This window comes from Ruditapes philippinarum, unplaced genomic scaffold, assembly GCF_026571515.1.
Source record: "Ruditapes philippinarum isolate M1 unplaced genomic scaffold, ASM2657151v2 ctg5634_1_1_1_1, whole genome shotgun sequence".
In the NCBI taxonomy this organism is placed as follows: domain Eukaryota; kingdom Metazoa; phylum Mollusca; class Bivalvia; order Venerida; family Veneridae; genus Ruditapes; species Ruditapes philippinarum.
This window is the reverse complement of record NW_026856479.1, coordinates 21569-47591: the sequence shown is the minus strand read 5'-3', so window position 1 is coordinate 47591 and position 26023 is coordinate 21569. Positions and strand designations below refer to the sequence as shown.

The window sequence follows — 26023 nt, the reverse complement described above, 5'->3', positions numbered from 1 at the left end:
TGGTTTTTCACAAGAAGATTTTTAAGTTCACTATATAATCTATATAACACACACACACACACACACGCACACACGCACACACACACACACACAGGTGAATTGCTATATGCCACCGCAACGCAGATGCTGCAGTGGCATAAAAATGTTATGCCACTGCATTATATAATACAGCACTTGATAAGTGTAGGAAGAGAAGAGTTTTTTTTTGTTTCTATACAATTGAACTTTGCCATAATACAGTTGAGTCTAGTGAATTTGGTGGTAAATGTGATATTTCACATGGCCTTAATATCATGACTGGACAAGAAAGTAGGTCACATAATCAAAAGCTAGGTCAGCTGATATCAAATTACAATTCTACATCTAAAACTGTGTACATGGTCCAAATTTCAAGGCTGTACATCAAAGGACAAGAAAGTAAGTCACTGTCCCTTGGGCAAGGCAAAATTTAAACCCAAGTGTGAAATTCAAACAATCTTGATACAGGGCAACCAGACAATGTTTCATGTCAAATATCTAAGCTCTAGCTTTCTCCTTTTCAGAAAACATTGTTTTATTTTTGTTTTTTACAATATGTACATTATGAAAATCAATGACCCCCTGGGCGGGGCCAATTTTAACCCCAGGGCTATGATTTAAACAAACTTGGTAGAGGTCCCCTATGCAATGTGTCATGCAAAATATCTAACCTCTAGCCATTGTCATTTCAGAGATGAGATTTTAAAGTTTTTACTATATACATATAAACCTATGAATCCCTCGGGACGGGCTTATTTTGACACTAGATGCAAAAATAGAACAACTTTAGTAGAGGCAGTCCTATATAAACGGCTGTTTGCAATATAACCCTCGCCTAGCGGCTCGGGTTATATTTACAAATAGCCATTTATATAGGACCATATAACCTGTCAACAATCTTTATAACTAATAATATACAAGATATTAGGAGCATTTATCGATATATTGGTGAATCACCAATATTTGTCATCCAATATCGGTATATCATCAATATGCTTTGCACTGAATCAATGACAGCTCTAGGTAGAGGACCTATAGATGAAATAATATACCAAAAAGCAAAGCTCTAAGCCTTATACATTCAGACAAGATGATCTTTGAAGCTTTTACTATATTAACATTGAAAATCAATGATCCCCATGGTGGGGCCAATTTTGACCCCAGGGCTATAATTTGACTAATCTTGGTAGAGGTCTACCAGACAAAGCCTTATGCAAAATGTCTATGATCTAGCTCTTTAGGGTCTTTACATGAAGATTTTTTAAAATGTATTCTTATAATTCCTTTCGGTTGCCATGGCAACCAGAATTCTGCATATAATCACATTCTTTGCTCTTCGCCAAATGATCAATCCTGCCAAGTTTGGTTGAAATTGGACTAGTGGTTTTTCACAAGAAGGTTCACTATATAGTCTATATAACACACATACATACACACACGCACGCACCCACCCACCCACATACACACACAGAGGTAAATTGCAGCTGCTGTGGTGGCATAAAAAGCATTACTATTTATCTTCAATTAATACATTGGTAGCATCCATTGTAACACAGAAGAAATTTATATCATAACTCACATATATATATAGCTTGAATAATAATGTACTAATAACAAATTTAAAAAAATAGTAACAAGTATAAAAATATCTATATAAAAATAGAATATATATGTATGAAAAAACGTTTGACAATGTTTTATATTCACCGCTTGCTTAAATAGATGATGTTGCAAACTTAGAAGATGCGGCTAACAAAAAAAGAATAATAGGTTAATACGATGCTGCTAAAAAGCACCTCACTAGGTATTTTATGAGCACATTCTAAAAGTGCTAAAATGCAATATATATTGTGTAATTAGAAAAAAAAGTTGATCAATCTTATTTTGTTAGTTAAAATATAATCAACTTGTACTTTGGTTGTTTATTCAAAAATGTATTTAAATTAACTATAGAAAAAGATAACATTACAAAAATACAAATGACCATTTGCTTCATGTTATCTCAGTTGAAAGAGGGCTTTAATAAATTTGAATGCAAAAGAATTGCTTCACTGAAGAATGATCATTAAGCAACAATGTACTGAGAATAAAGCTCAAGATAAAATATTATAAAAAATAAATGAATAATAATTTAATGTCAAATATTGTAGAATGTTTCTGAGAAACATTATAGAACAGATTTGAAAAAAAAGAGTTTTTTTCTGGAAGATCTTGATGTAATTAAATAAAATAAAAAGATCACTTTGTCTAACTTCCATTATCATTATGCACTATTAATATAAATTAAAGTTATGATAAGAAGTCAATAATCATTTCTTTGGTGCTGACTCTTCTTCATCGCTGTCTGGCAAGGGGTCAGCTTTCTTTGTGAAATCAACCTGAACATATTCTGTCATATCATCAAGTCCATGAATAACCAGTTTTTTCTGTCCCTTTGGTTGGTCATTGAAGGCCAGGTCAGCATATATCAATCCATCCTTGTTCCTGTTAACCTGAAGAAATTGTGTTTGTGTGATATTTTAATTTAATGTTTTGTTTACTTGAAATTTTACTGTCATGTTTTCAAATCTAAGTTTAATTTCAACTTTTTTCTATATAATCAAAACAAACAAATACAACGCATTTAAGATATACTATTCTCATCTTTGAGTAAAATATTTTTATCACAGAAATTAAATGCAACCCATGAAATCCTTACTGAATATGTCTAATATGAATAATTATGTACAAACTATGCATGTCAAGCTGCATTCCCTATCAGGTCATATGAACTTGGTGTTTTCTTAAACAAGAGGGTCAAGATGGCCCTAAATCGCTCACTGACCCAATGAACTCATCCGAGCAATTACTTAGACAAGCATCCTGACCAAATCTGATGACAATTGACAAGAAATGTCTAAGGACACATATGTCCCCCTTTCTAGCTCTTGACACACATTATTGGTTATTTTGTTATAGAAACTTGCCATAAGTGTTCAGTTATGGAAAAAAGAAAAAAAATGAAGACTTTGTGATAGTTTTCAAGATAGTGAGCGAAAACCATTCTGACAGTAAAGGCCCCTGTGACCTTGACGTTTGAACTAGTGACCAAAAATCAATAAGGGTCATCTAATACTTATGACCAATCAATATTGGAAAGATGAAGACTTTGTGATAAATAGCTTTCAAGATAATGAACATAAACCATACTACCATTCAAGGACCCTGTGACCATGACCTTTGACCTAGTGACCCCAAATTCAATAGGGGTCACTTACTAGTTATGACCAATTAGAATGAGGAATATGAAGAGTTTGTGATAAATAGTTTTCAATATAATAAGCAGAAACCAGTTCGACATTTAAGGTCCCTGTGAACTTGACCTTGGAACTAGTGACCCGAAAGCAATAGGGGTCATCTACTAGTTATGACCAATCACTATGTGAAATAAGAAGGTTTTGTGATAATCAGCTTTCAAGATAATGAGCTGAAATCATACTACCAATCAAAGACCCTTTGACATTGACCTTCGACCTGGTGACCCCAAAATCAAAAGGGGTCATCTACTAGTTATGACTAATCAATATGTGAAATATGAAGACTTTGTGATAAATAGTAACCAAAATAATAAGCGAAAACCATTCTAACATTTAAGGCCCCTGTGAACTTGACCTTTGACCTCGTGACCCTTAAATTGATAGGGGTCATCTACTAGTTATGACCAATCAGTATGTGAAATATGAAGACTTTGTGATAAATAGCTTTCAAGATAATGAGCATAAACCATACTACCATTCAAGGACCCTGTGACCATGACCTTTGACCCCAAAATCAATAGGGGTCACTTACTAGTAATGACCAATCAGTATGTGAAATATGAAGACTTTGTGATAAATAGTTTTGAAGATAATCAGCAGAAACCATGTGGTCTACCGACGAACAGACAGACCGACCGACGGACCAACATTTGCAAAACAATATATCCCCGTTTTCGAATGGGGGGGGGGGCATAAAAATGTGACCACTAAAGGGATAATAAGATTTTCCCACATTCAGTCCTTGTGGCCTATTTGTTTACCCCAGGTGACCCATATTCAATAGTTATTTTCTATTTTATCTCCTGCGACCAAGTTTTCATCCAAAATGACCCATGTTGGATCTCATTTTAACAATTAACTAGAAAAACATCCTGACCAAGTTTGATAACAATTGAGTCAAAAAAGTGACCACTAGAGTGTTAACAAGTTTTTCCATATTTGGGCAGTGTGACCTAGTTTTTGGCCCCATTTGACCCATATTTGAAGTTGAACTAGAAATCAACAAAGCAAACATTCAGACCAATTTCCAGGATATTTGGATCAAAACAGAAAAAAACGAGAAATGTGTCCAAAGGACACGGGTGCCCCCACACTCCACCGATTTGTTAATCTTATGTCTCTTGGCCAAATATTTTTTCTGGCTACACGTGCCCAAGTTAAAATCTAAAAATATTTTATGAAGTAAAGGGCAAATACTACAAATACTGAATAGTGTCACAAGACAAGAGGGCCATGATGGCCCTGAAGTCGCTCACCTGTACATAGGCCCCAAGGGCGGGGCCAGTTTAAACCAAAGGGCTTTTATTTAAACAAACTTGGAAGACACCCATTAGAAGATGTTTCATGATGTTAAGTTTTTTTCTATACACAAATAATGTAAAAACAATGACTTTTGAACCCCCCCCCCCTCCCCCTGGCAGGGCCAATTTTAACCCAAGGGCTTTTATTTGAACAAACTTGGTAGACACCCATTAGAACATGTTTCATGCTAAATATCTTAGCTCTAGCTCTTTGGGTTCTTTAAAAGAAGATTTTTAAGTTTTTAATTACTATATGCAATATAGGGAAAATCAATGACCCCCTAGGGCGGGGCCAATTTTGACCCAAGGGCTTTTATTTGAACAAACTTGGTAAACATCCATTAGAACATGTTTCATGCTAAATATCTTAGCTCTAGCTCTTTGGGTTCTTTAATAGAAGATTTTTAACGTTTTACTCTATGTATATAGGGAAAATCAATGACCCCCTGGGGCGGGGCCAATTTTGACCCCAGGGCTTTTATTTGAACAAATTTGGTAAACACCCATTAGAAGATGTGTCATGCTAAAAATCTTAGCTCTAGCTCTTTGGGTTCTTTAAAAGAAGATTTTTAAGTTTTTACTACATATATATAGGGAAAATCAATGACCCCTGGGGCTGGGCCAATTTTGACCCCAGGGCTTTTATTTGAACAATCTTGGTAGACACTCATTAGAAGATGTTTCATGCTAAATATCTTAGCTCTAGCTCTTTGGGTTCTTTAAAAGAAGATTTTTTAAAGTTTTTACTATATGCTTCTAGGGAAAATCAAAGACCACCTGGGGCGGGGCCAATTTTGACCCAAGGGCTTTTATTTGAACAATCTTGGTAGACACCCATTAGAAGATGTTTCATGCTAAATATCTTAGCTCTAGCTCTTTGGGTTCTTTAAAAGAAATTTTTTAAAGTTTTTACTATATGCATATAGGGAAAATCAATGACCCCCTGGGGCGGGGCCAATTTTGACCCCAGGGCTTTTATTTGAACAAACTTGGTAGACACTGATTAGAAGATGTTTCATGCTTAATATCTTAGCTCTAGCTCTTTGGGTTCTTTAAGAGAAATTTTTTTTTAAGTTTTTACTATATGCATATAGGGAAAATCAATGACCCCCTGGGGCTGGACCAATTTTGACCCCAGGGCTTTTATTTGAACAAACTTGGTAGACATCTATAAGAACATGTTTCATGCCAAATATCTAAGCTCTAGCTCTTTGGGTTTTTTAGAAGAAGATTTTTTTAAGTTTTTATTATAAGCATATATGGTAAATCAATGACCCCCTGGGGCGGGGCAAATTCTGACCCCAGGGCTTTTTTTAACAATCTTGGTAGACACTTATTAGAAGATGTTTCATGCTTAATATCTTAGGTCTAGCTCTTTGGGTTCTTTAAAGGAGATTTGTTTAAGTTTTTACTATATGCATATAGGGAAAATCAATGACCCCCTGGGGCGGGGCCAATTTTGACCCCAGGGCTTTTATTTGAACAAACTTGGTAGACATCCATTAGAACATGTTTCATGCCAAATATCTAAGCTCTCGCTCTTTGGGTTTTTTAGCAGAAGATTTTTTAAAGTTTTTACTATATGCATATAAGGAAAATCAATGACCCCCTGGGGCGGGGCCAATTTTGACCCCAGGGCTTTTATTTGAAAAAACTTGGTAGACATCTATAAGAACATGTTTCATGCTTAATATCTTAGGTCTAGCTCTTTGGGTTCTTTAAAAGAAGATTTTTTTAAGTTTTAACTATATGCATATAGGGAAAATCAATGACCCCCTGGAGCGGGGCCAATTTTGACCCCAGGGCTTTCATTTGAACAATCTTGGTAGACACTCACTAGAAGATGTTTCATGCTTTATATCTAAGCTCTAGCTCTTTGGGTTTTCTAGAAGAAGATGTTTAAAGTTTTTTCTTTTGGTTGCCATGGCAACCAGAGTTCTGCATGGAATGGAATTCTTTGAACAACTTTGTTAAGGCTTCACACAAGGAACATTCCTGTGAAGTTTCATTATGATCTGCCTTATGGTTTCAGAGGAGATGTCGTTTGAAAAGTGTGTGAACGGGCAACGGACGACGTACGACGGACGACAGACGACGGACGAAGAGTGATCCTAATAGCTCACCCTGAGCATATGCTCAGGTGAGCTAAAAACCCCAGGGTGCATAAGTACACATGCTGACCAACATTCTTATAAACTTTCAGGCCTACAGGTCTTAAATTTTTTGAGTAACGTTCAACACAAGTTAAATATTGTAAATTTTAACTAAGTCAAGGGCAATAACTCTAAAAATACTAAAACTATCCACACAAAAATATCCAAGTGCACAACTAGAAAATACTGAGCAACATTCCTGTAAGGTTTCATGACTATAGGTCAAATACCTTTTTAGTTTTGTGCGACAGAAGTTAAAAACAAGAGGACCATGATGGCCTTAGATCGCTCACCTGACTTATCAAACTCATCCAAACAATTACCTAGACAAGCATTATGACCAAGTCTCATGGTAGGTGAGTCAAAAATGTGACCACTACGGTGTTAAAAAGGATTATCCATATCTGAGCAGTGCGACCTAGTTTTTTACCCAGGTGACACATATTCAAACTTAACCTAGAAATCATCAAAACAAACTTTCAGACAAATTTCCAGGATACTTGGATCAAAACAGTAGCAACTAGAGTGTTAACAAGATTTTTCTATTTTTAGCTCCGGTGACCTAGTTCCACATGCGATTTCAAACACATCCAAGCAATTACCTAGACAAGCATCCTGACCAAGTTTGATGATAATTGAGTCGAAAAGGTGACCACTAGAATGTTAACAAGGTTTTTCCATATTTGGGCAGTGTGACCTAGTTTTTCATCCAAGATGACCCATGTTCGAACTTGACTTAGAAATCATCAAAACAAACTTTCAGACCAATTAACAGAATATTTGGATTACAACAGAAGCCACTAGAGTGTTAACAAGATTTTTCTATTTTTAGCTCCGGTGACCTACTTTTTCATCCGAGATGACCCATGTTCAATTTATTCCCAGCAATGACCTAGACAAGTTTCCTGACCAAGTTTGATGACAATTGAGTCAAAATTGTGAACCCCAAGAGTGTTAACAAGGTTTTTCTATTTTTAGCTCCGGTGACCTACTTTTTCATCCGAGATGACCGATGTTCGAACTCATCCGAGCTATCACCTAGACAAGCATCCTGACCAAGTTTGATGATGATTGAGGCAAAATTGTGACCTCTAGAGTGTTAACATGGTTTTTCTATTTTTAGCTCCTGTGACCTATTTTTCATCCGAGATGACCGATGTTCGAACTCATCCGAGCTATCACCTAGACAAGCATCCTGACCAAGTTTGATGATGATTGAGGCAAAATTGTGACCTCTAGTGTTAAAATGGCTTTTCTATTTTTAGCTCCTGTGACCTAGTTTTTCATCCGAGATGACCCATGTTCGAACTCATCCGAGCTTCACCTAGACAAGCATCTTGACCAAGTTTGATGATGACTGATGCAAAAATGTGACCGCTAGAATGTTAGCAAGGTTTTTCTATTTTTAGCTCCGGTGACTAACTTTTTCATCCAAGATGACCCATGTTCGAACTCATCCGAGTTATCACCTAGAGAAGCATCCTGACCAAGTTTGATGATGATTGATGCAAAAATGTGACCGCTAGAGTGTTAACAAGGTTTTTCTATTTTTAGCTCCTGTGAGCTACTTTTTCATCCGAGATGACCCATGTTCGAACTCATCCGAGCTATCACCTAGACAAGCATCTTGACCAAGTTTGATGATGATTGATGCAAGAATGTGACCGCTAGAGTGTTAACAAGGTTTTTCTATTTTTAGCTCCGGTGACCTACTTTTTCATCCGAGATGACCCATGTTCGAACTCATCCGAGCTATCACTTAGACAAACATCCTGACCAAGTTTGATGATGATTGAGGCAAAAATGTGACCTCTAGAGTGTTAACAAGGTTTTTCTATTTTTAGCTCTTGTGACCTAGTTTCTCATCCGAGATGACCCATGTTCGATAAGCATCCTGACCAAGTTTGATGATGATTGAGGCAAAAGTGCGACCGCAAGAGTGTTAACAACTAAATGTGAACGGACGACGGCCGACGGACGACGGACAATTATCGATCCTAAAAGCTCACCCTGAGCATGCTCAGGTGAGCTAAAAAATTGAAATTTTTACTAATTCAAGGGCAATAACTCTAAAAATACTAAATATATCCACATGAAAATACCCAAGTGCACAACTACACATGCTGATAAACATGCCCGTAAGGTTTCATGACTCTAGATCAAATATTTTTCGAGTTACATGCGACGCAAGTACAAAGTTGTAAATTATTTACTAAATCAAGGGCAATTACTCTTAAAATACTATAAATATCCACACAAAAATACCCAGGTGCACAACTTCACATGCTGATCAACATTCATTCCTGTAAGGTTTCATGACTCTAGGTTGATTACGTACTGAGTTACATGCGACACAAGTTGAAAATTGCAAATTATTACTAAGTCAAGTCAAGGGCAATAACTCTAAAAATACTAAATATATCCACACAAAAATACCCAGGAGCACAACTACACATGCAGATCAACATTCATGTAAGGTTTCATGACTCTAGGTCAATTACTTTTTGAGCTATGTGCGACACAAAAAGGGAACGGACGGACGGAAGGACTGGCTGGAGGGGTACTCAATTCTCACTACTTAATAGTGATGGCATCATTTATCCTGAAGGACCAAAAAAAATATAACAACACTGAAGCCACTAGATGTTAACAAGCTCTTTTCTTTTTTTAGCTCCTGTGACTTAGTTTTCATCCGAGATGACCCATGTTGGATCTCATTCTAGCAATTACCTGGACAATCATCCGGACCAAGTTTGATGACAATTGAGTCAAAAATGTGACCACTAGAGTGTTAACAAGGTTTTTCCATTTTTGGGCAGTGTGACCTAGTTTTTGACCCCATGTGACCCATATTCGTACTTGATCTAGAAATCATCAAAACAAACTTTCAGACCAGTTTCCAGGATATTTGGATCAAGACAGTAGCCACTAGAGTGTTAACAAGATTTTCCATTTGTAGCTCCTGTGACCTAGTTTTTCATCTGAGATAATCCAAGTTTGAACTCGTCTGAGCAATTACCTCTAGTTTCTAGACAAACATCCTGACCAAGTTTGGTGATGATTGAGCAGATTTTGCCAGTTTTGTTTGTTTTGGGTTTTACGTCACATCGACACAGTATAGGTCATATCTCGACGTTCTAGCTTTACTGGTGGATGAAGACCTCAGAAGCCCATCTGTGCATTATTTCAGGCACAAACGGGCACCTGAGTAGAACCACCAATTTTTCGTAAGCTAGCTGGATAGCTTCCTCACATGAAAAAATCCAAAGTCCCTGTCGGGATTTGAGCCCACAGCGGTGAGTGGCAAGTTTGAAGTAAACGACCTTAACCACTCAGCCACGGACGCCCCCAATTTGGCCAGTGTGACCTAGTTTTTGACCCCAGGTGCCCCATATTTATACTTGAACTAGAAATAATCAAAACAATCTTTCAAACCAATTTCCAGGATATTTGGATCCAAACAATGGCCACTAGAGTGTTAACAAGATTTTCCTTTTTTAAGCTCCTGTGACCTAGTTTTTCATCCGAGATTAATAAAATCTATCGTTGGGTTAGATAGAGGTTAGGGAAATCCTAACCCGAGGGTGATCGGTTCCATTAGGAATGAGCCTTGGCGTGTTCCCGATTGGAACTGATTGCCCGCGGGGTTGGGATTTCCCTATCCTCTAACTAACCAAATGATTGATTATTTTTCTCACTCACCTCGACAGACAAGAAACAAAATATAAATATCAGTGAAACTACTGCCTACTGGCATAACAACCTAGTTTGTAAGGCGGGGCTTAGGGGCCTGACTTTCTATGGCTGACTAAAGCAATTTTTAAGTCCGCAAGAAATTCTACTAATCCGGTTTATGTGTTAAATATTAAATGAAAATAAATTCAAATCAAAAAGCAAGGTTATCATGATAAAATACATCATCTTTTAAGTCGGAAAATATCATAAAATAAGTGTTTATAAGGAATTCAGTCCAGACTTTAATGGTTGACAAAAGCGTTTACCGTTTGCAAATATTTACTACCTATTCAGTTATCTTGGCCAAATATTAAAGTAAAATGAGATTTGTCATCAAGAAGCATCCTGATCATTACAGAAAACATGGATGTTTTCCAGGCAAAAAGTCATTATTAAATATCCAATTTTATTAAGAATTTTGCGATATTTTAAAGTGTGCTATTTTTAGTAACAGATCAAGAAAAAAGTTGGACCTACAGTAGAGTAGGACTCATTAAAGTGTGAAAGTTAATATCAATTTATTTTGATTCCGTGGACAATTTAATAGATTCACTCACATATTTGATACATTTGGCCCTCATGACGTTTCATTTTTGTCAAAATAGGGGTGAATATTGCTAATGTGTAGGAAAACGTAAAGAGGTGCTGCACATGGAGTGTGAGATAAGCCCATGTGAGGTAAGATTTGCCACACTGCTATATTAAGTAACATTTAGGGCTTTTTCTATCCAGTTGGTGAGAAGACCCATATACAAACTCATCCCAGCAATTACCTAGACAAACATTCTGACAAAGTTTAATGATGATTAAGGCAAAAATGTGACTAGAGTGATAACAAGGAAATGTGGTTGGGCGACAGACAATGGACAAAGGATGACATCCATATGACGTCCTCCGGAGCTAAAAATTTGCCAGATTTTTTTAAATGACATTTTGCGACCAGCAATAGTGTATACAGTTTGAATCCTAACATGAAGCAGAAACATGTTAATTTTATATTTACAAAGAGACTGTGTAGTAATAATCAAAATTTTCAAACCTCAAATTATCAGTTATATTGAAGCATTACAAATAAATGAAAACAATCAATTCCGTTTATTCATATCCCCAATTGCATAATATAAACTAGAAGGGTTTTTGTCCCAAAACTATTTATGGTCACTCATTTGAAGTTTCATTGAAATCCCACCAGTTAAGTGGCTTGACCTGTGAAGGCGGACAAGTTTTCTCTATCTATAGCTCTGACAGCCTTTTTGTGCAGCCAAGCGGAACATGCCGATGATATGCACAACTAGAGAAGGTACTGATCACTCCTGTAAAATTTGGTTGAAATCCCACCAGTTGTTTGACCTTTGAAGGCCGGACAAGATTTTCTATTTTTAGCTCTGGAGACCATTTGGTGCAGCAAAGCAGAATGTGCTGGTGAAGTGCACAACTAGGGATGGTATTGATCACTTCTGTAAAGTTTGGTTGAAATCCAAGTAGTAGTTTGACATTTGAAGGGCGGACAAGGCTTTTGTATTTTTAGCTCTGGCTGCCATTTTGTGCAATGAAGCGGAACGTGCCAGTGACGTGCACAACTAGGATTGGTACTGATCACTCCTGTCAAGTTTGGTTGAAATCCAACCAGTAGTTTGACATGTGAAGGGCTTACAAGCTCAATGCGGACGGAGACAACTGAAAGGACAGACCTTCAAACGGAACAATAATAATGTGGCTACTCTATTGTTCTCTCTATTGTTCTTTTTAGCCACCTAAAAGAAATAGCCATATAAAAAGCATTACGGAATGAATGACATCAAAGAGATAGAACAGTAACCTATTGTCCCCCTAGCCACATTATTACTGTCCTGTGAGAGTGGACAGACGGCGAAGGCAAAAACAATATGTCTCCCTTAAATTTTGGGAGACATAATTGATTTAAGTTTCTCAGTTATAAAAATGTACCCACATATGTTTGTTAAAGTAATTCGTACCTTTAATTTTATAATATGTTCATACTATTTAGCAGTGCTGAAAAAGCTTAAATATAGAAAAGAATCAAAATCAGTTATCATAATTATGTTCTCCACAAATAGGTTTGAAAGCATGCAATAATGACATTACTTCAGTAGGAAAACAATCCTCTATATACTTCATCTTGTTCTAAAAAAGGCAAAATAAATTATAATACCTTTGGTGTTGATTTTGATTGTTCTGGGTTTTCATAAACATTTTCTTCACCAGCATATGTCTTTGTTTTAATAGGAGCAAGTTCTGAAGCATTTTCATACACATCATCTGATAAGAAAAACACAAAAAGGCCATGAATTTCCTACTCTTTTTCAAAGAATAATATTACATTTGTGCTCTTACAGGTAGATAATATTATTATCTATCATTTTCTACTGGATATATGTCTATGAAGATATTTTTCCATTCTATTTTTAAATTTAATCCAAACTTTGAAAAGATTTCCTTTGTGATTAACCAAAGTCTGTAACCCAAAAATGTTTGAAAGAATTTATGGTGGCTGACCAAAAAAAAAATATCTTCAACTTATCTTTTATCAGAGTAAATACAAATGCCTTCCCACCACCCACATCCCCTCCAGTCGAGATTCTTGTCAGTAACTAATTTAAAAAAAAAATGTTTACCCATTCACTCAATAATGGACAGATAAATTGCCAAAAAAATGCAAACACAGTTATATAACTTGATGGCCTTTTGTTATTGTGAAAAATATTAGATGACATGGCATTGCTATTTGATGAAGGTGAAACATAAAAAAGAAATACCTTAACCTTATACCTATTAACTTCAAACAACACCCAAACCTAAAAGACCATAAGAGACAATTTGGTAAAAGAAAAAACACAAAAAAAACTGTCATTGGAAAAATACAAATGTCCCCCAAGCTGAGCCAATTAAGAGACCATTACCTTGACTTGCATCAAAGGCATGGTTTCTATCTAAAGAGTACATCTATCTGAAGATCATGTAAACAAAGGAATTGTATAAATAGCACAAATCTTGAATTAAAAGGGTCATAACGGAAAAGATAACTGAAAAGATAAAAGATAGAGTAAAACCAATTAAAAGAAATATTAAATGTTACAAATTTGTTGTGGATATTTTACAAACCTGACTCGGAACTGGCCTGATAATATCTCATTCCTAACTCTAGTCCTAAAATAATTTTTCTATTTTCAGTAACAAGAGACCCAATGGGTTCCAAATGCAATCCCAATCGGGCTTTCCAAATATGGTAGCTTAAGCTTGCTAAATAACAAGTTAAATTACAATATCTCAACAACTACTGTTATCATCCAAAAACCATTTTTCTCTTTTTAGTAATAGTGACCTTTGTCACAGGAGGTCCAAAAGCAATCCAAACTAGCTTCTTCATACAAGCTTCATACAAGCTTGTTGTATAACAAGTGTGACTCAGCGCTACCACTGAAATAGAATACCCCCATCAGCAACTTTGACTTTTAAAAAATAAGTGGTCTGAAGAAAAATTTGAACTAAACCTATAGTAAATGAAGAAAGAATTATTTCAATAAATTGCAATACCAAATGGGGTTTTCATATAAGATTAATATACACCAAGTTTGAATACAATATCTCATTCCTAACTTTACTTAATGCACAGAATTTTTCTATTTCTAGTAACAGTGACATTCACCTTAACCCCAGGGGGTCCAAATGCAATACCAACCGGGGTCTTCATATAAGCTTGCTCTATACAAAGGTTGATTACAATATCTCATTCATAACTCTAGTCATTGTCAGAAAAATAAATTCTATTTTTAGTAATAGTGACCTTGACCTATCCAAGGGGGTCCAAAATCTATATCAACCTAAGTTTTCACATCTGCCTGCTATATACCAAGCTGGGTTACAATAATTGATTCCAATTTCCAGTTATCATCCGAAAACCATAAAGGAGACTGACCAATCAACCGAACAATGGACAGCCAACAATCTGACTCCAATATACATCCCTAAACTACATTTGTGGGGGCATAATTATAAACACTTAAGCATACACATTTAAGTAATGTATGCAACTGTTTGTTGAGAAACTTCGAATTAAAACTCAAATAGAACAGTTCTTTAATGAAAAATTTACATGAAAGTAAGTAAAACAATCATATACATCAGATTCATTATTATTTAAAAAAAAAACAAGAGCTGTCGGTAGGACAGCACGCTCGACTATTCTAAGTGCTTGATAGTAAAAGAGCCTTGATAACGTAAAATTGAGAGCTTTGATAATGTTAAATTTTCTAAGTTCACAAAAGGGCTATTTTTTTTTTTGATAAATTCATGTTATAGGCCTTAGAGACAGTCTAATTATACAGTATTGGCTTGACTATTCGGAAGGTAATGTCACAAGGGTGTTTTATTGAGTATAATAATACTAATTACCTATGAATACATACATAAAATTGACAGAAAAGGTACAAAGGCTTGTTATTAAGATGTTTTATCAAGTAAATCACTGCTTTATTATTATGAATGCATATAATTATCCCAAAAAAGGCACACATCCTTCAGTAATTATAGAGATAACAGCTTACAAGCAAAACTTTACCATGAATTTCTAAGTTGAAAAAGGGGAGAAAAATCTAAAACCTAAATGCAAGATAGAATTATGGATCTTTGTCAGTGACCTACAATTATGACCCTAAATGCATATGTGAAGTTTTAAATAAATATCTTTAATAGTTATTGAGATATGTAAAACTTGCATGTAAACATTAACCAAGAGACTAAGTAGAAAAGGGGATATGAATCAGCCTTAATGCAGGATAGAGTTATGGAACTTGGTCAGTGACATAAAATTATGACCCTCAAATTATGACCCTAAGTACATGTGTAAAGTTTCAAGTAAATATCTTTGAAGACCTTTAACCTTTAACCAAAATTTTCTAAGTTTCAAATTTAAGGGGCAAATAGTTCTGCAAATATTGCAGGCAGAGTAATGCAATTTTGCGAACTGATGTACATTGTTACTATAAAAAAGTATTTTAAATTTCAATTGAATATCTCAAGCAATAATTGAGATATTTGACTTTACAAAAAAACTTTAAAGTTAACAAGCAATTATCATAGTATTGCAAGCAATCCATAAGTCCCCTACCGGTAAGAGCCCAAGCAACATTCTGAAGGGCCATTGGCCATTCACTAAGGTTCCTATTTAAAGTAAATTTGTTGAAAAAGTTCTTTAAAAGTAATCTCAGGAAACAGTTTTTATGTACAGACAGACGGACTGAAGGACACTCTAAAGTTATTTTTTAAACATCCCTGATATCAAAATATAACATTTTTAAAATCCTATCATGATTGAAGAAGTTGGAGTAAAAATTACCAATTTCTCAAAAAAAAGTCTAAGTTTCAAAAGGGGCATAATTCTGGAAATAGTCTTGCTAGAGTATTGAACACTCACCAAATGTTGAGTGATAATAAGAAAACATTTATATGAAGTTTGAAGTAGATACATTCCGAAAAAAGAAGTTATTTAAAAAAAAACAATGTTTTTTTCATGAAAATTTTAAGTTCAAGGGAGGTAATTCTGATATATTTTGTGCTAGAGTTTGTAAACCTTGTCACATATGATGTGGTTGATGACAAGCAACTTATATTTAAAGTTTGAAGAAAATACCTTAAGAAATAAAGAACTTATAGTGAAAAAACTTAAAAAACTTAAGAATCAGAAATCTTGAAATTCAGTCTATTTGTTGCCATAGCAACCAGAATTTTCAACATAGGGAAGATAAGAAAAGGATGTGCATTAATTTCCATACTGCCATCTACCCATATGTCAAGTTTCATAAACATATTTTCAGTACTTTTTGTGTTATCACTGGATCCAGGTTATGTGTAAAATTTGCCATATTTTCAGTCTATTTGTTGCCATAGCAACCAGAATTTTCAACATAGGAGAAAAGAAAAAGACGTGCATAATCTCCATACTGCCATCTATCCATATATCAAGTTTTCAATAAAAATATTTTCAGTACTTTTTGCGTAATGGGCGGGATCCAGGTTATGTGTAAAATTTGCCATATTTTTCAGTCTATTTGTTGCCATAGCAACCAGAATTTTCAACATAGGAAGAAAAGAAAAATACGTGCATAATCTCCATACTGCCATCTATCCATATATCAAGTTTCATTAAAATATTTTCAGTACTTTTTGCGTTATCGCGGGATCCAGTTTTGTGGACGGACGGACTGACGGACGGACAGACGGACGGACTGACGGACGGACAGACAGACAGACGGACGGAGGGTAAACCTAAAGTCCCCTCCGGTAAACCGGTAGGGGACATAAAAGGGGCATAATACTGTCAATATTGTAGGCAGAGTTATCCAACTTGTCAATCTGATGTACCTTGTTACTATAAATAAGTATTGTAGGTTTCAATTGAATATCTCAAGAAATAATTGAGATATTTGACTTTACAAAAAACTTTAACCAAAATTTCTAAGTTAAAAAGGGGCATAATTCTGTCAATATTGTAGGCAGAGTTATCCAACTTGTCAATCTGATGTACCTTGTTACTATAAATAAGTATTGTAAGTTTCAATTGAATATCTCAAGCAATAATTGAGATATTTGACTTTACAAAAAACTTTAACCAACGCAGACGCCGACGCTGACGCCGACGCCGGGGCGACTGCAATAGCTCTCATATTCTTCGAATAGTCGAGCTAAAAATGTAGCATGATAAATATATACAACATTGAAATTTAACTTTCATAATATTAAAATGCATTAAAATTATATTTTTAAACATATATGGAAGCAATAATTGATAAACTGTACCTTTTCTGTCCTGCTTTTTATCTTTACCTTTCTTGCCACCTACAATAAAACAAGATGGTGTTTTTTCTTTGTAAACTTTGCTGAAGACCAAAAAAATAAAATTTTCATTCATAAAACCTTTTGTTTTTTGGTGTCTCATTGGCTAGCTGTACCATCTTTTGCATTTTTGACTTAAGTACAGTTCTTGTTAAGTACCGCTTCAAGAACACTTTGCTACTTAAAAATTATTCAGTGCTTCTTTCTTTAAGTGATAATCATCAAGCATTCATTATTAATACAGTAAATCACATGTCTACCCTTTATAAGAAATTGTGAATTTTAAATCTTTTCCAATTTTAAGGGATATCTGACCATGACCAAATTAGAACTTGACTTGTATTTTCTGGTAAAATACCAGCACATGCACTGTCAACCTCAGACATACATTCCTAACATAAGTTAGAGCAGAAACTGAAAAAGTGGCAAAATTCTGTAACAAGAGGGCCATGATGGCCCTGAGGTCGCTCACCTGTATAGCACCCCCCCCCCCCCCCCCCCCCCCCACACACACACACTCATAAGAAGATGTTGTTTCATGCTAAACCATACTAAGCTCTAGCTCATTGGGCTTTTTAAAAGAAGATTTTTTTAAGTTTTTTACTATACACATTATAGTTAAAAAATGACACCCCTGGGGCGGGGGCCAGTTTTGACCCAGGGCTTTTATGAACAAAATTTTGTAGACACTTACTAGAAAGATGTTTCATGCTTAATATCTAAACTCTAGCTATTTGGGTTTTTTTTTTTCAAAGAAGATTTTAAAGTTTTGCTATTACACATATAAGGAAAATCAATGACCCCCGGGGCGGGGCCAATTTTGACCCCAGGGCTTTTATTTGAACAAACTTTGTAGACACTCACTAGAAGATGTTTCATGCTTAAAATCTAAAACTAGCTATTTGGGTATTTCAAAGAAGATTTTTTAAGTTTTTGCTTTACACATATAAGGAAAATCAATGACCCCCGGGGCAGGGCCAATTTTGACCCCAGGGCTTTTATTTGAACAAATTTGGTAGACACCTATAATAGAACATGTATTGATGCTAAATATCTTAGCTCTAGCTCTTTGAGTTCTTTAAAGAAATTTTTTTTAAGTTTTTTACTGTATGCATATATAAGGAAAATCAATGACCCCCCTGGGCAGGGCCAATTTTGAACCCCAGGGCCTTTTAAAATTTTGAAACAAACTTGGTAGAACACTCATTAGAACATGTTTCATGCTCAATATCTTAGCTCTAGCTCTTTGGTTCTTTAAAGAAGATTTTTTTAAGTTTTTACTATATGCATTATAGGGAAAATCAAGACCCCCTGGGGCGGGGGCCAATTTTGACCCCAGGCTTTTATTTGAAAATCAAACTTGTAGACCACTCACTAGAAGATGATTCATGCCAAATATCTAAGCTCTAGCTCTTAGTATTTTTTTTTTTTTGGTTTTTAAAAGAAGATATTTAAAGTTTTTTCTTTCGGTTGCCATGGCAACCAGAGTTCTGCATGGAATTAAATTCTTTGAACAATTTTTAAAGGTGACCACCAAAGGAACATTCCTGTGAAGTTTGGATGAAATTGGCCTAGTGGTTTATGAGGAGATGTCATTTAAAGTAAAAGTTTACGGACGACGGACGGACGACGGACGCCGGACGAAAAGCGATCACAAAAGCTCACACTGTCACTTTGTGACAGATGAGCTAAAAATACTTGATAGAGCTACCTCCTCTTGTGTACAGTTTTGGGGCATGATGGTGAACTTTCTATGGAATATGAAAATATTTGGGATGATACACAAATTTTAACGTAAATTAAACATAAACTTTAACGTAAAGTTGAAAATGGGGCATAATTCAGTCAAAATGCTTGGAACAGTGACTTCCTTCTGTTTACAGATTGGAGGCATAATGGTGAACAAATTTGCAAAGTTTCAAAGCAAGATGTCAATGGACTTCGAAAATATTTGAAGTGGTACGCAAAATTAAACCAATTGGTTACGTTGAGGGCAATGATCCACTGACTAGGATAGCTCTCCTTATTCTTCCAATAGTCATGCTAAAAATAGATAAGGTACACAGAATTCACCCAGGTAAATGCACAAATAACTATAAATGTGTCAATAGGACACGGGTGCCCCCACCGCGCCAGTGTTCTGTCAATCTTATGACTCTAGGTCAAATATTTTTTGAAAAACTAAAAATCTTTTACTAAGTAAAAGGCAAGGACTTCACAAATACTGAATAAATCCACAAGCAAACCCAAAGGTTGCATAACGTACACATGCTGCACCAACATACTCGTAAAACTTTTCAGGCCCCAACAGTGAACTACTTTTTGAGCTATGCAATGAACAAGTTGAAAATTGCATTTATTAACTACTCGTAAGTCAAGGGCAATAACGCTACAAATACTGGCTAAATCCGACGAGCGAACCCCACGGTGCCTACACTAAAATATGTTGAGCAACCTTCCGTTAAGTTAATGACTCTGTTATAGCACTGACGCTCTATGTCAAATCCTTTAGAGTTTACATGTGACACAGTGAAAATTGCGAAAATTGACGTAAGTCCAAAGGCCATAATTAATACTAATATATCCAGCGAAAATACCTAGGTGCCACAACAAATATGACTGATCAAATTCCCCTGTAAGTTTCATGACTCATAGGTAAAATATTTTTTGAGTTACATGCGACACAAGTCTGAAAATCTTGCATAATATTACTAGTCAAGGCAATAACTCTAAAAATACTCGAAAAATCCAAGATACCCAAGGTGCAACAATAACATGTTGATCACATCCTGTAAAGTTCATGATCTAGTTAATTAAATGCGACAAAGTTTGAAAAATTGCCAAAATTCTTAATTACAGTCAAGGGCACATAACTCTAAAAATTGAAAAAACTATCCAGATGAAATAACCAGGTGCACAACTACACCTGCGATTCAACATTGCTTGTAAAGTTTTCAGTGCTCTAGTCAAAATACTTTTGAGGTACAAGTTTTAAAAATGCAAAATTTTACTAAGTCAAGAGGCAATAATCTTTAAAATCTACAGAGGCCATGATGGCCTGAGTCGCTCCACCAAGAAACACGGCTTGTACAGTGTGGAAATTTTTTTTAAAAGATTTGCTGAAAGCAAGTTCTGCTCTTTCGGCAAGCAATTAAACTTAACTTCCCTTGTAATATACTTTCACACTGATTTTTCTAGCTGTTTTTTTCATAAATAAAAAAATAGGACTAGTGGCCTAGATCCTCATCTAAACCATCATTCATATTCACTATATTAAAAATGAAATATTTGCACCTAATATTTGAAAAAGCCCTGTTAAACATATGATGTTGCAAGTGTGTTCCTGAGACTTTGAAAGAATAAATGCAGACAAAATGACACTGGAGCAAGCATTTAATTTGACTAAACATATTTTTATAACTTTTTTTAATGAAACACAAAATGTCACATGAAAGCATGTATAAAAATTTAAACAGCAACTAGAAATGTGTCCATAGGACACGGAATGCCCCACACGCATGTTCTGTCAATCTTATACTCTAGGCCAACATATTTTTTGGACTACTGTGCCAAAGTTGAAAATTAAAATCAACAAAGGTCCATATTTGTTAATTTGTCGCAGAAAAATTACTTCTTAGACCACTACACATTAAAGTGTTATCCTGGGAAGTTTTAAGCATCTGCATCCGTTAGAGTTCGTTCAGAAAATCTCTATCATAGTAGCGATAGTGCAAAAAATCATAACAAAGGCCATAATTCAGTTCTAAATTTTCTCGCAGCAAAATTCCTTCTTTAGTACCATCTTTACAAATTAAGTGTTGCGATCCCTGTAAGTTTAAGCAAAATCGTCGCCCATCGGATTAAAGAAGAGTTGCACTTCACAAAAAATTCTCTACATAGAATAGTGAAAAAAATCACAAAGGCCATAATTCGTTAATCGGTCGTAGTATAATGTCCTGTATGCCATTTACAAGTTAGTTTTTCCTGGAAGTTTAAGCAAAATCTTGCCATCTTGGTTTAAGAGGGTTTGCGTTCAAAAATTTCTACATAGTATATAATGAAAAATCAACAAAAAGGGATAATTCTGTTAAATTGGTCGCTCCCCAGCAAATCTTCCTTTACCAGCTACACTTAGGTGTTCATCCTTAAGTTAAGGCAAAAATCTGCCATCTGTTTAAGAGAGGGCGTTCACAAAAAATTTCACATCATAAGTAATAGTGAAAAAATCAACAACAGCGGCCAAAATTCTGGTTAATTTGGCGCCAGCAAATTCCTTACCTTTACTTTGCCATCTTACACCTTAAGGTGTTCATCGCCTGTAAGTGAAGCAAAATCTGCCATCGTGTTTAAAGGAGTTGCATTCACAAATTATCTACATAGTATGTAGTGAAAAAAAATCAACAAAGCGGCCGATAAATTCGGTTAAATTGCTCGCCGCCAAATCCTTCCTTACTACTTTACATAAGGTGTTATCCCTGTAAGTTTAAGCAAATCTGCCATCCGGTTTAGAGAGTTTGCGTTCACAATTTCGACGTACGGACTGAGGACGACAGACTGACGGACGAGGCAAGCTGCAACGTTATTGCTCCACATTGTGGGGCCTAAAAATTAACATTAATCCTGGTCAATTTCAAGATTGTAATAAAAGAAAGAGTAGGTAAATGATATCATTATTATCAAAAGTACGGCCAGTTCATATCAAAAATTCAAATCAGATTCAGAAAATGAAAACCCCTTGTCCAAATTTTCAGCAGGGTACACAAAAAACACAAATAGTCCAAAACAAATATCAAAATACAATATCAAAGTTAGTCAGTTTTATATCTTAATACATTCAGCATCAGAAGATTACATTCCTGGTCCAACAATTTCAAGTCTTTCCTATACACCAAAACAAGAAAGTATCTGCAATGGTTCAAAAAATATCAAAAAACAGTTCACTTGATACAAAATTCAATTATTGCACATGAACTCAGGTCAACAGTTCTGTTCCAAAATTTATTGAAATTTGCTTTTCAAGTTTATCCCATTCAAAAAAAAAATGAAAAAAAAACACATTTTAATAACCCAAAATTGTTATCCTGTACCTTGAACTACAATGACTAAAATGATCTTTGTAGTCAGGCGGAGAAACAATTTAATGTTTTTTAGCCAATTTTTTTTCCTGGTAATGACTACAACGGCCTTACAAGATCAATACTGATGTCAATTCTAGTTAAAAACTTACACATCATAAACAGGTCATGGACATAAGACTTTTCTCCAAAGCCATTGAACCTCTTATTGAAAAAATTGAAATAACCATAATCATATCTCTAAAACCAAAAATAAAATAAAAAAATATTTTTTTTTTTAATGAATTTATAAAAAATCTTAACTATACTGTGACCTCCTTAGTAATTGAAACAATTAACATATCTTCTTCGTGTGAGTCAAAAACACTGTTTTTTATATCTATAAAAGACTGTGTGATCCATTTCAATATTTTTTATATTAATTTGAGCGATAGATATCTTAACTTATAATTTGAAGAATGCTGACCACCCAACCCCCCTTTGTGAATTAAAGTAAATGCAAAACAGGAGTCAATCAAATTACAAATGACTTAAAGATCAAACTGATACACAGACTTCCAAGATTGCTACAGACAAGTTTGGGATCAATCCATCAATAAGTCCTATAGAAACAGACTAAAGTTATTTCGTATTTTAGCTATAGCGGCCCCTAAAAGGGCCAATCAAATTATATGAGCAAACTTATAAAAGACTACCCAGACATTCTACAGACAAAGCTTTGTGATGCCTACCACCATTAGTTCTGTAGAGAAGATGTAAAGTTTTTTTTTCTATTTTAGCCCTAGAGACCCCTACAAGGGGCAATCAATTAATATGAGCACTTTAAAAACTACCAAGAAGCACAGACAGGTTGTCATCCATCATTTAGTTGCTGTAAAGAAATTTAAGTTTTCTATTTTTAACTGTTGACCCTAAGGGGCCATTGGATGACAGGCAATCAGAGTGCTTCACAGGGTTGCTACAGACAAATTTGAAGTTAAAATCTGCCCAGTAATTCAGAGAAAGAAGACATTGTGAAGCATGACGCGGGCGCACGGAGCAATCCCCTTTGAACTAATAGGCCACTCTGAGCCTTTGCTCTCCTGAGCCTAAAAATATCCAGACGAAAACCAGTAACCACAGCACTCCACATGCTGATAAACATCCTGTAAATTTCCATGATCTAAGTCATAACTTTGTGTTACGTGCACACCAAAAGAGAACGGACCCCGAAACCGGACGCGACACATCCCGGACCCGCGCTCGAACCTCTCTCGCACTCGCGCAGAACGAAGACGGAAATCTCCCGTCACTAAGTGGGGCACCAAAAATTAGAATTGTCAGGGGCTTTTGAGTTAATGACAGTTTTATTGGTTTTAAAGTGACATATTGACATTGAAAATGAAAATGGCAGGTTAGAACTTTAAACATTAAGTGCCCAAAATGTACAAGGGGTAATTGCACTCTAAGGTATATGGCCAGTTTAAATTACATGATTTTGAGCCAGAAACAACTATGGATCTGGTACTTGATCGACGCTTGGAAAGGTTTTGATTATATATATGAATTCTTGGCAGAGTCTTGGGCCTGTGAGCCCAGACAAGATTTTTGTTTCATCTCGCACCGATAGTATGGTGGCCATTTGTACAAACTAAGCAAAACTGTGCCAGTGATGTTGCAAACACTACGGATCTTACTAATCACTCCTGTAAATGTGTATACTTGAATCCCCCCCCCCCAGTTTTTGCCCTGTTAGGCCGGACAAGATATCTATTACTTCTAGCTGTGGCTGCCATTTTGTACAGCCAGCGAATGGTGGTGATTGGACAATAGGTAATGGTTGTAAATGTGGTTTGAAATCCAAGCTAATGTGGACAGACAGAATGATGTTCTTCACAAATGACATTATTGGTATTTATTTGCTTATAAAAGTAAATCAATCCAATTAGAACATAAAGTAGCCCTCAACAACTGATGGAAAATGAATTAAATTACTGTTACCGTCATTGCTTCTTGTTAACCCTAACAAGTGTCCCATTGTACGCCTGGGACCAGACAGACATGGCTAAGGCAAAAAACAATATGTCTCCCAAAATTTGGGAAACAGGAATTCTTCCACAAAACAGTCTTACACAACAAATTCACACTTAACACCTGGAAGTGTTTTGAATATTTATTTTCCATATTTCAAATCTCAATACACAGTTTTTATTCCCTACATTTTACAATTTTTAACTAATACAAGCTACTGTTCCTGCTTGTGTACATGTAAGAGGTGATAAAAATTATGGGGTGTTTATATCTGTGTCAAATTGAACGATAACAAACCCGTTGTCAGTTCCTCTTGAATTTTGCATATTTAATTAATTGTGGAAAATTTTTGGGTCTATTTCTAGAACATTTTTGATGTGGCAGAATAGTAGGCATTAATCAAAATTTAAACATTCCTAATATTTTCAACATTCTTATCAGAGCCCTATGACTTTCAAACCTCATTGAAGAGAAATTTTTCTTTGGGCAACTTTTAGAAACCTCAATGATTAAGGCCAAACAAAAACACTTCACAAACCTTTGTCATTTTATGTCTTTATTATCACCATCTTTTTTTCTGATTCATTCTTTCTGGAAAATAAAAGAAAAATTAATTCTTAATGCCCTTCTATTTTTTCTTTTGCATGGTTAATTTTATAAATAATAAAGTGAACAAAAATAGTTAAACATAAACTTAATATTAGATTGATTGGACCAATCCCCAGTACCCCTAAAGGCCAGAGAGACAAAACATGCTTTGTAGTCTGCTGTGAGACCAACTTATAATATATCTAATAAAGAAACTAAAACTACATATACATTTAATGAAGTGTGTTAGAATATAAGCTGATTTGTGAACAAATAGAATGCTGTGGGTGCATACTAGCCGCACTTATTTTAGTTGATTGCCATTCTCTCTAAGCGAGCCAAAAATTTAATGTGAAATAATCAAAAAGGTTGCGCTAGTATGAACCCATCGGTCGAGGTTAGTGGTGTACTTCTTATAGATCCTACTTCTGATAATGTTCCTATTCTCTGTATATACTTTAGTGGCAATCAAACGCAGTAACGGCGTGATTCAACATGACCAGTTTGTGATTGATAGCTAGATGAACCTCACTACGTTCTTTTTGCTCCGATGCGCTCTAAGAAGTATGCGTCAATCACAAAAAGATCCCATCTTTCCGGCTTCGAATATCGATACACCCACCAGGGCCAGCAACAGACTTTTGCGATAACTCGTGTGGACTAATATAGAAGTCCGATGTCGACTCTCCTATATCACAACAATCCGACATCTTACAGAAAGGCAGGTGAGCAATACTTATGGCTATACGCCTCCGAAGATTTTTTAATATCCTCAGCGTCCTCTTCACACCCTAATAAATGAGACGCGCTCATATCTAGCTACCTCTGCACCACAGTGAAAGTAATAGTAAATACGTGAATAAAAACAAAATATATTTAATTTCTAAAATTGAGAAATTTCAGTTCGTATTTGTAATCCTCTATTTATTTCGATATGGATTATTGTCCCACGAAATAAAGCCCGTCTCTAACACTTAAAATGGTGATAACAATTA

At 35.3% G+C, this 26023-nt stretch overlaps 1 protein-coding gene across 1 annotated transcript; it reads right to left on the bottom strand.

The window, feature by feature from the left end:
• Positions 1 to 219: 219 nt before the first annotated feature.
• LOC132746693 (uncharacterized) lies at positions 220 to 25738 on the bottom strand. Its single transcript, XM_060735911.1, has 4 exons — positions 25651 to 25738; positions 17320 to 17358; positions 12677 to 12783; positions 220 to 2510 (listed from the first exon to the last, which is right to left on the bottom strand). The coding sequence occupies exons 1-4, from the start codon at positions 25736 to 25738 to the stop codon at positions 2328 to 2330; spliced, it is 417 nt and encodes a 138-aa protein (XP_060591894.1). The 3' UTR covers positions 220 to 2327.
• Between the last annotated feature and the right edge of the window lie 285 nt (positions 25739 to 26023).